The sequence below is a fragment of the Dysidea avara genome, chromosome 12, assembly GCF_963678975.1.
Source record: "Dysidea avara chromosome 12, odDysAvar1.4, whole genome shotgun sequence".
NCBI classification, from domain to species: domain Eukaryota; kingdom Metazoa; phylum Porifera; class Demospongiae; order Dictyoceratida; family Dysideidae; genus Dysidea; species Dysidea avara.
Window position 1 is genome coordinate 16,369,913 of NC_089283.1, and position 11,064 is coordinate 16,380,976.

The window sequence follows — 11,064 nt, forward strand, 5'->3', positions numbered from 1 at the left end:
ACTGTGGGTTGCGAGCAAAACCTGTCAAAATACGCGATGAACGTCTTCCGTGCCAAATTATGGTGAAATATGCGTGAGTTACTTTGTTAAACTGGTTTGTGTGTGTTCAGGCTGCTAATAGTTCGTGCAATGCGTGTTAATTATGAGTTCTAGTGTATGGTGAAGCTACACGAGTAGAAAGTTCCATAAATCATTTAAAGCATAGGCTTACTCTTGCTATATGAAAAAAGGTACTCGGCTGCGCGCCTCGTACTTTATTTTTCATATAGCACTCGCGGCTATGCTTTAACATATACTTATACCTAGGTTATAACTAGATACCTCGAACTCCTCAGATCTTGTGTGCTAGAAGCAGTAAGTTCGATAACTTAATTAACAGGCACTCCAGATAAACTGATCTCTTTCCTGTATTGTCTGAGGAATATTTTGTGTGTAGCTAACTATAAGCATGCATTGAAAAATAATTGTTTGTACCAATCTATATAGCACAGTTACACTATCATATACTGATTCTGTACTGTGTGACAACATGGATATACGACTCTTAAATTCTTAATAGAGATTGGAAACGGCATCACGTGCCCAGTATACTACCTGTACATTTGATGTCACTGGTTAGATATGAGACGTGTTTCGCTTGCTACAGCTTTGAAGAGCAGTCACTGATTAGGCCACTCCAAGAAAATCCCATTTCCCGCCCACATGCAGATTCTCTTCCCACATGGTCATTCATTATACTGATTCCTCACTACATCAAACTTCTGTCTCTGCTGTGTTCTTCATCCTCATAGTCGAGAGAAATTGCTGCATCTTCCATTGGCCACATGTATAGTATGCGCACTGAGAAATAAAGTGTCTGAGCACTGTGCATGATTACATACTTTAAACACATTATTATAAAGCTATTGTGTGTTTGTAGCCCTTGAAGCAAATCATCACCTTTTGGTGATGATGAAAATTGCATATTATAACAACCCAGTGCGTTTTGTTTTGAAGAGGTAATACAGTGCTGGATACTCTCACATTATTATTATAAGGTTATGATAAGATGCAATAACATGTAGGGTCACAAAAATCAGTAAATATTATCTAATCCAAAACAGCCAAGCTGTAAAAAAAGAGTGCGGCCCTGAGAAAGGCTATGGTGAAAAAAGATGTGAAATCCAAGGTGGCGGCCAAGAAATGGCTGTGATGGTAGGTTAATGGTAAAAAGTTTAATAACAACAATTCAGGTGAATTTGGTGCCGCTTGGTCTTGGCACCAAATTCACTGAATTGTTGTTATTAAAATTTTTACCATTAACCTACCATCACAGCCATTTCTTGGCCGCCACCTTGGATTTCACATCTTTTTTCACCATAGCCTTTCTCAGGGCCGCACTCTTTTTTTACAGCTTGGCTGTTTTGGATTAGATTTCACTTCTTTTTGCATTTGTATACCCCAAAGCCGGCCTATGGCCGGCTTTAGGGCTTTTTAACCTGTCATTTTTTTCTTTACTACAGGAAGAAGAAAAGATGAAGCAGGGTGATTTCTTTGTAGCTGACCTCTCTGCAAGGTGATCCTTCTAGCTGATCCCTCTACCGGATGACTTGTTTGTAGCTGAACTCTCTACAGGGTGATTTGTATGTAGCTGAACTCTCTACAAGGTAACTTCTTCTAGCTGATCTTTCTACAGGGTGATTTGTTTGTAGCTGAATTCTCTACAGGGCGATTTGTTTGCAGCTGAACTCTCTACATGGTAGTTTCTTTGTAGCTGAACTCTCTACAAAGTGACTTCTTCTAGCTGATCTATCTACAGGATGACTTGTTTCTAACTGAACTCTCTACAGTGTGATCTGTTCATAGCGGAACTTTTTACTGGGTGATTTGTTTGTAGCTAAACTCTTTGCATGATTGTTTCTTTGTAACTGAACTCTCTACAAGGTAACTTCTTCTAGCTGATCTCTCTACAGGATGACTTGTTTCTAGCTGACCAGCAGATGTTATTTCTGCACCAACCGTGGCATTGTTTAAGAAGAATCTTGATGATTTATGGAGAACAACAAGATATGGGCACTCTCAAAGGCCTGCGGCCTAGCTTGACAGTCTTGTACCGCTAAGCAATTTTTGTCCATTAATAATAATAATAATAATGATCTCTCTACAGGGTGATATGTTTGTAGCTGAACTTTCTACAGGGTGATTTGTTTGTAGCTGAACTCTCTACAAGGTAACTTCTTCTAGCTGATCTTTCTACAGGGTGATTTGTTTGTAGTTGAATTCTCTACAGGTGATTTGTTTCTAGCTGAACTCTCTACAAGGTAACTTCTTCTAGCTGATCTTTTTACAGGGTAATTTATTTGTAGCTGAATTCTCTACAGGGTGATTTGTTTGCAGCTGAACTCTCTACATGGTAGTTTCTTTGTAGCTGAACTCTCTACAATGTAACTTCTTCTAGCTGAACTCTCTACATGGTGACTTGTTTGTAGCTGAACTCTCTACAGGGTGATTTGTTTGTAGCTGAACTCTCTACAAGGTAACTTCTTCTAGCTGACCTTTCTACAGGGTGATTTGTTTGTAGCTGAATTCTCTACAGGGCGATTTGTTTGCAGCTGAACTCTCTACATGGTAGTTTCTTTGTAGCCGAACTCTCTACAGTGTAACTTATTCTAGCTGAACTCTCTACGGGTGGCTTGTTTCTAGCTGATCTCTCTACAGAGTGTCTTGTTTCTATCTGAACTCTCTACAGGGTGATTTGTTTGTAGCTGAACTCTCTACAAGGTAACTTCTTCTAGCTGATCTACTTTTCTACAGGGTGATTTGTTTGTAGCTGAACTCTCTACAAGGTAACTTCTTCTAGGTGATCTTTTTAAAGGGAAATTTGTTTGTAGCTGAATTCTCTACAGGGCGATTTGTTTGCAGCTGAACTCTCTACATGGTAGTTTCTTTGTAGCTGAACTCTCTACAAAGTGACTTCTTCTAGCTGATCTATCTACAGGATGACTTGTTTCTAACTGAACTCTCTACAGTGTGATCTGTTAAATAGCGGAACTTTCTACTGGGTGATTTGTTTGCAGCTAAACTCTTTGCATGATTGTTTCTTTGTAACTGAACTCTCTACAAGGTGACTTCTTCTAGCTGATCTCTCTACAGGATGACTTGTTTCTAACTGAACTCTCTACAGTGTGATCTGTTCATAGCGGAACTTTTTACTGGGTGATTTGTTTGTAGCTAAACTCTTTGCATGATTGTTTCTTTGTAACTGAACTCTCTACAAGGTAACTTCTTCTAGCTGATCTCTCTACAGGGCAATTTGTTTGTAGCTGAATTCTCTACAGGGTGATTTATTTGAGCTGAACTCTCTACATGATGGCTTATTTGTAGCTGAACTCTCTATTAGGTACCTTCTTCTAGCTGATCTGACTACAGGGTGACTTGTTTGTAGCTGAATTCCATACAGAATAACTTACAATGTAATATAACTGAGTAAATTATAAAAGCAGCTGAATGCTTTATTAGGGTGACTGTTCTATTAGAGTATCTCGATCTCGCATTTGCTGCACCTAGTTGCCTTTCTAATCATAACTCAGGGATTTGTAATCCGATTCTTCTGTACTACTGCAAGGACATTCTATGATGATTATTCCAGCTACGTACTGATTTTCAGCTCGTTGCTCTAAACGGTTTGCCTGGTAGATACGAAAACTAATAGTTTTTTTGTTCATAAAAATCGATCGCGTAATTTTGACACAGGTTGGGTTTCGTATCATATCTCCATGGTCTTTACCCCGATTCCTTTCAAACCACAAAAAGGCACTCCTACGATGGTTGCTCCATCTACATATCCATTTTCAACTGATTCCTCCAAGGCGTTTACCCTGTAGGCGTGACAGACCTTCGACCTTATTTTACGCAAATAATCGGTCATAACTCCGTGAATGTTCATCGGATTCCTACCAAAGTTGGTACGGAGATCCGCCTTAATGAGCCCTTTAAGTGTGCCAAATTTCAGCCAAATCCGAGCACGCATTCGTGTTTTATGGCGAATTTTGCGAAATGAAGAAGATGAAGAAGAAAAAAACGAAGAAATTAAAACGAAATTGTGTTCGCTCGTATCTCGGAAATGGCTGGAGTGATTTTCTTCAAATTTGGTATGTAGACTACCCTAACTGGGCGGCACGTCTCCAGCAAATTTGGTTCCAATCGGATAAGGGATCACAGAGCTACACAGGTGTGAAAATTGCGTTTTCTTTCTTCCTGTTAATATACTCACGGTGTGGCGCGCCGGCTTCTTGGGCCGCACGACACACTATCGTGTGTCTTGATCTAATCCAAAACAGCTAAGCTGTAAAAAAAGAGTGCGGCCCCCAAAAGGGCTATGGTGAAAAAAGATGTGAAATCCAAGGTGGCGGCCAAGAAATGGCTGTGATGGTAGGTTAATGGTAAAAATTTTAATAACAAGAATCCAGGTGAATTTTGGTGCCGCTTGGTCTTGGCACAAAATTCACCTGAATTGTCGTTATTAAATTTTTTACCATTAACCTACCATCACAGCCATTTCTTGGTCACCACCTTGGATTTCACATCTTCTTTCACCATAGCCTTTTTGGGGGCCGCACTCTTTTTTTACAGCTTGGCTGTTTTAGATTAGATTTCACCTCTTTTTATAGGCCAGCTTTGGGGTATAGGCCGGCTTTGGGGTATTTGTATACCTCTGAGGTTTTTTTAACCTATCTTTTTTTTCTTTACCACAGGAAGAAGAAAAAGATGAAAAAAAAGTTGAATACTTTAAATATTTCTGATTTTATCAGTAAATGTACATTTTATATATGTAATACATATATTTATTACAGAACTCTCCATGGTGATTTCTTTGTAACTGAACTCTCTACAAGGAAACCTCTTCTAACTGAGCTCTGTACAGGCTGAATTGTTTGTAGCTGAACTATCTACAAGGTAACTTCTTCTAGCTGATCTCTCTACAGGATGATTTGTTTGTAGCTGAACTATCTACAAGGTAATTTCTTCTAGCTGATCTCTCTACAGGGTGGTTTGTTTGTAGCTGAATTCTGTATAGGTGATTTGTTTACAGCTGAGCTCTTTACAGAATGGTTTCTTTGTAGCTGAACTATCTACAAGGTAACTTCTTCTAGCTGATCTCTCTACAGGGTGATTTGTTTGTAGCTGAATTCTGTATAGGTGATTTGTTTGCAGCTGAGCTCTTTACAGAATGGTTTCTTTGTAGCTGAACTCTCTACAAGGTAACTTCTTCTAGCTGATGTATCCACAGGGTCACTAGTTTGTAGCTGAATTCTCTACATGGTGGTTTCTTTGTAACTGAACTATCTACAAGGTGACTTCTTCTAGCTGATCTTTCTACAGGGTGATTTGTTTGTAACTGAACTCTCTACAAGAAAACTTCTTCTAACTGATCTCTGAACTGAGTGAATTTTTTGTAGCTGAACTCTCTACAAGATAACTTCTTCCAGCTGATGTCTCTACAAGGTCACTAGTTTGTAGCTGAACTCTCTACATGGTGGTTTCTTTGTAACTGAACTCCCTACAAGGTGACTTCTTCTAGCTGATCTCTCTACAGGGAGATTTGTTTGTAGCTGAACTCTCTACAGGTGATTTGTTTGCAGCTGAACTCTCTACATGATGGTTTCTTTGTAGCTGAACTCTCTACAAAGTAACTTCTTCTAGCTGATCTCTCTACAGGACGATTTGTTTGTAGCTGAACTCTCTACATGATGGTTTCTTTGTAGCTGAACTCTCTACAAGGTGATTTCTTCTATAGCTGATCTTTCTACAGGGTGATTTGTTTGTAGCTGAACTCTCTACATGATAGTTTCTTTGTAGCTGAACTCTCTACAAGGTAACTTCTTCTAGCTGATCTCTCTACAGGGCAATTTGTTTGTAGCTGAACTCTCACATGATTGTTTCTTTGAAGCTGAACTCTCTACAAGGTGACTTCTTCTAGCTGATCTTTCTACAGGGTGATTTGTTTGTAGCTGAACTCTCTACAAGGAAACTTCTTCTAGCTGATCTCTCTACAGGGTGATTTGTTTGTAGCTGAATTCTGTATATAGGTGATTTGTTTGCAGCTGAGCTCTTTACAGAATGGTTTCTTTGTAGCTGAACTCTCTACAAGGTAACTTGTTCAAGCTGATGTCTCTACAGGGTTACTAGTTTGTAGCTGAATTCTCTACATGGTGGTTTCTTTGTAACTGAACTCTCTACAAGGTAACTCTTTCCAACTGATCTTTCTACAGGGTGATTTGTTTGTAGCTGAATTTTGTACAGGTGATTTGTTTGCAGCTGAGCTCTACAGAATGGTTTCTTTGTAGCTGAACTCTCTACAAGGTAACTTCTTCTAGCTGATCTTTCTACAGTGTGGTTTGTTTGTAGCTGAACTCTCTAAAAGGAAACTTCTTCTAGCTGATCTCTCTACAGGGAGGTTTGTTTGTAGCTGAACTCTCTACAGGTGGTTTGTTTGCAGCTGAACTCTCTACATCATGGTTTCTTTGTAGCTGAACTCTCTACAAGGTAACTTCTTCTAATTGATCTCTCCTCAGGGCGATTTGTTTGTAGCTGAACTCTCTACATGATGGTTTCTTTGTAGCTGAACTCTCTACAAGGTAACTTCTTCTAGCTGATCTCTCTACAGGATGGTTTGTTTGTAGCTGAACTTTTTACATGGTGGTTTCTTTGTAGCTGAACTCTACAAGGTGATTTCTTCTAGCTGAACTATCTCTTTCCTTAGTTGCATGAACTCGCTACAAGGTAACTTCTTCTAGCTGATCTCTCTACAGGGTGAATTGTTTGCAGCTGATCTCTCTACAGGGTGACTTGTTTGTAGCTGATCTCTTTACAGGTTACTTGTTTCTAGCTGATTTCTTGAATTCTCTTCAGGTGACTGCTCTATTAGGATGACTGCTCTATTAGGATGACTGCTCTATTAGAGTATCTCGATCTCGCTACACCAAGTTGGATTTCGTGTTATAACTCCGTGGCTTTATATCTGATTCTTCTACAACATTGAATAGCCTTTCTAAGATGATTACTCCATCTATATACAGCGATTTTCAAAGCATTACCCCAATATCTGGTAGGCGTGGCAAGCAGTCGTTTTTTTATTAGCTAATCTTGATTGCATAATTGTTACACTGTTGGTTTTTTCGTTGTATCTTCCTGGTTTTTAGCTCGATTTCTTTTAAACCACAAAAGGTTTGAGGTTTAATAGTTAACCTATTCACCCACCGATTTTCAGCTTCTTCCCATACGCGGTTTACCCTGTAGGTGTGACAACATATTGGTGTTATTTTTAGTGAATAATCACTCATAACTCTTTGCCTGTTTATCATATTCCAGCCAAAGTTGGTGTCGAGATGCGCGTTTATACCCCCCTTCTGTGTGCCAAATTTCAAGGCAATTGGATATGGCGTTCGCGTTTTATAGCAGTTTTTGTAAGTGTGCAACAAGAGGAAGAAAAATAAGAAGAGAAAAAAAACGAAGAAACTAAGCCTTTTGCGTGCTCTTATTTTCGCTCCCAATTGTCCAGATGTTACCAGCTTCATGAACGTGAAAAAAGACAGGCATATGATGAGCGTGTTAGAGAGGTTGAGAGAGCTTGCTTTTCACCATTGGTGTTTGCAGCTACTGGTGGCATGGGGCCCACTGCTACAACAGTTTTTAGGAAGCTTGCTTCAATGTTGGCTGAGAAGCGCAGCATTAATTACAACAAATGCTTATTCTGGCTGCAATGTAGGGTTTGTTTTTCATTGTTAAGATCTGCAGTGATGTGTTTGAGGGGTCATCGCTCTTCAGTTGGTCGTCCATCAACTACTAATATTGATCTGGCCTACTCCAAGAGTCGCTTGGAGTCTGGCGGCCTTGTTTGATTGCTGGTATTTCCAGCTGTCCAGCACTTTAACACCTAGTGCTGGGGGTGGTGGCAAGGGCAGTCCATCTAGCCCGGGAAAAAAAAAACTAAGCCAATTTTTGAAGTCGCATATCTCGGAAACGCTTGAAGCGATTTCGCTCAAATTTGGAATGTGGAGTGCTGAAGTTGGAGGGCGTGTCCACAGCAAAAATCGTCTTGTTTCATCAAGGAAGCACGGAGCTACGGAGGTGCGAAAATTGCGTTTTTGTTCTTCCTGTCAATATACGCACGGGTGTGGCACGCCGGCTTCTTGGGCCGCACGACACACTATCGTGTGTCTTGATTCCAGCCAAAGTTGGTACCGAGATGCGCCTTTATAACTCCCTTCTGTGTGCCAAATTTCAAGGCAATCGGATAAGGCGTTCACGTTTTATAGCGGTTTTTGTAAGTGTGCGAAAAGAGGAAGAAAAATAAGAAACTAAGCCAATTTTTGAAGTTGCGTATCTCGGGAACGCCTGAAGCGATTTCGCTCAAATTTGGAATGTGGAGTACTGAAGTTGGAGGGAGTGTCAACAGCAAAAATCGTCTTGTTTCATCAAGGCAGCACAGAGCTACGGAGGTGCGAAAATTGGGTTTTCTTTCTTCCTGTCAATATACTCACGGGTGTTGCGCACCGGCTTCTTGGGCCGCACGACACACTACCGTGTGTCTTGATACTAACTATTTCGCAGGACATTTAGTGTCAGTAATGATTGTATTAAATAAAGCACAGCCTTAGCAACTCTACTGAATTTAGTTAAAAATTATGGCGTTACTAAGAAACTAGTTAGGATATTCAAGCAATTATACCAGTTTTGTAGTCTTTGTATCCAAAAGTATTGAAAGAACACAACAAAACATACATGCATGGTTTGCTTAGCTACGCCTGTGATTTCTGAGTTGTTTTTTTATTATCTACAGTGTCCAAGGAATGGGTTTGTGACAAATGTTATATATATACTCTATCAATTTGTAGTTTTTCTCTTTGCTTTGCTTGCTTCCACCATGTTTAGTAACATAACAAGATGCCCAAGTTTCATGTACTGCCAATCTATGTTGATATGTGATTCGTTTACCAAACTGTGGTTGCTACATTATACAGCACATGCATCTGTGACAATTATTGTTAATGTTTTCTATAGGTTAAAATGACAGTGTGTACTAAGTACCTTTTTTACAACCAAGATGCTTGCGACGGGATATTCTGGTGTAGAGTCATGGTATTCTAAGGTACATAGGTTGTCAATTACTATTACACATGTCACATTTCAATTAATCTAAAGGTTAATTTTTGTGATGCAGAATTTGTTTTGGCTATATTTAATGAAGGAAACCATTGGACTATGATGGTATGGCTTTATTTGTTCTATTAAGTGTTTCCATTGTAATTACACAGGTAATTAGGCCAAGTGAAAAAAGAATGATATACTATGATTCAATAGGTTCCTGTAGTAGTGGACAAGATACTTGTTATTTTAGCCTTCTCAGGTACAGTATAATTTAAAAGCATTATGTGCTCAGATTGTTTACATTGTGAAGTCATTTAAACATAATCGTAACAAACGTTTAATCGCAATGAGCATATGTGCCATTAAAATGGTGAAATTTGTTTTGCTGACCTTGTAAACTGATTGCAAGCCAGGTATCCTGAACTGCCTAACATCATGATAAAGGTGATACATTGTAGTAGAGAGAATTGGTAATTGTCTTTTATTGCAATAAGAGTGCTGCTGTATTATTGTTCTCCCACATAGCTATTATCGGGACTTGTGTATCCATATGAATTTTTACATAATATTTGTGATTTCACTGCCAGTTAAATTCTTAAACGGCTTCAACATTCTTGAGTGCATAGCCCCTTCCAGTGAGTGTCCACATTTATTCTTTCTATTGTAGGGAGTTTTTCTTCAAAAGGCATTATATTTCCAAAGATGATTGGATTTACAAAACTGCTGGTGTAAGTGTACTGGTATTTAATTGGGTATCACATATGATAATGATATTCAGGGAATTCCTAAGCAAACTAATTCTGTTGACTGTGGTATATTTCTACTTGAGGTATGGAGTTTGTATGCAATGCTGTGCATTTATGTGTGGCACTTGCTTTTCATTTACGTAGTATGCAAGATGCCTGCTTTTAAGTCTACCGATGTCTTTTACACAGGTCTAAATCAATTATTGCATCACTGTTGATTTACTTTGTTCAATTTAGGACTCAATGGGAGCAATACGTCACCGTATTAAACAGGAATTGACATTATCATTGATACAACTTGGTATGTCCATGTATTTTGACATGTTCAACCTACATTATGGTGGTTGGTGCATTTAGATGATGCACACAAGTGCAAACAAAATCTTAAGCAGAATTTAGTTGATGTAGACACTTATATACAGTTACATTCACCTATAAAAAGTTCAACATCCCAGCTAGTGTCAAGTGATCAAGATACTTTGACTGTCAGTCATCTTTCAAATGCTCTTGTAATGCCTACATCTCAATCTAAAGAACTATCTGACTATTCAGAAGTCAGTAGAAAATTGGTAAATGACAGCTTATCAAGTGACGAAGATGATTCAGATGATAGCTTCCAAATCAGTTATGTCCCAAAGGAGTGGAATCGATTACCTTTTGAACTGCAGTGTATTCTTCCGAAAGAATATTCTTATTTGATAGAATACACTAAATTACCCAATAGCACATGCCATACACCAAAGTTTCATATTCAGTTTCGAATGAATCTACAAAAAGAAGAAAGTGTATCACAATGGCTTAAAGACTTTCAGTGCCATAGTAAGTGTACTTACCATGTTACCAGAACATACAAACCACAAATGAAACGAGTTAAATATAAAGTTGACATGCGCTGTCAACACTTTAAGAAAAAGCTTACTAGCAAGCAGTTCGCTCAATCCAGTTCTTCAAAAAGAAAATCTGTAAGTTTAGTTTCCGATATACGGAATAAAAAAACTAAGTGTGCATCCAAACTTTTAATTACAGTTCAAATTCCTCCAAATCATTACTGATGAAGCATCCACAAGCTAGCAATCTCCAGGAGTATCACACTCTAGTGAAGTTGACTTTCGATCACAATCATTCCACAGTCAGCACAAGCCTTAGGCTTTAGGCCAGTACTAGATAAGACAAAAGAAAAGTACATATA

General features: G+C 38.8%; 4 protein-coding genes across 8 annotated transcripts in view; 2 read left to right on the forward strand and 2 right to left on the reverse strand.

Annotated features, from left to right (window-relative positions):
- LOC136241832 (intraflagellar transport protein 80 homolog) overlaps positions 1-11,064 on the reverse strand; it is a 67,730-nt gene that overhangs the window by 39,917 nt on the left and 16,749 nt on the right. The window lies entirely within an intron of this gene.
- LOC136241825 (E3 ubiquitin-protein ligase TRIM71-like) overlaps positions 1-11,064 on the forward strand; it is a 54,538-nt gene that overhangs the window by 20,674 nt on the left and 22,800 nt on the right. The gene's annotated exons all lie outside the window — the stretch shown is intronic.
- The window catches only part of LOC136241829 (uncharacterized protein CXorf58-like), a 54,375-nt gene that overhangs the window by 12,373 nt on the left and 30,938 nt on the right, over positions 1-11,064 (reverse strand). The window lies entirely within an intron of this gene.
- On the forward strand, positions 8,665-10,927 carry LOC136241828 (uncharacterized). The gene is made up of 8 exons (XM_066033159.1): positions 8,665-9,130; positions 9,184-9,249; positions 9,297-9,388; positions 9,797-9,857; positions 9,908-9,958; positions 10,020-10,064; positions 10,113-10,176; positions 10,233-10,927. Exons 1-8 carry the CDS (start codon positions 9,086-9,088, stop codon positions 10,925-10,927), a joined length of 1,119 nt encoding a protein of 372 aa, XP_065889231.1. The 5' UTR covers positions 8,665-9,085.

Excerpts from the sequence above, each read along its gene's own strand:
- LOC136241828 (XM_066033159.1), top strand. The coding sequence starts at position 9,086 with ATGCTTGCGACGGGATATTCTGGTGTAGAGTCATGGTATTCTAAG. Across the intron at positions 9,250-9,296 it reads GAAACCATTGGACTATGATG|GTAATTAGGCCAAGTGAAAA; the intron begins GTATGGCTTTAT and ends GTAATTACACAG. Across the intron at positions 10,065-10,112 it reads TACCGATGTCTTTTACACAG|GACTCAATGGGAGCAATACG; the intron begins GTCTAAATCAAT and ends TGTTCAATTTAG.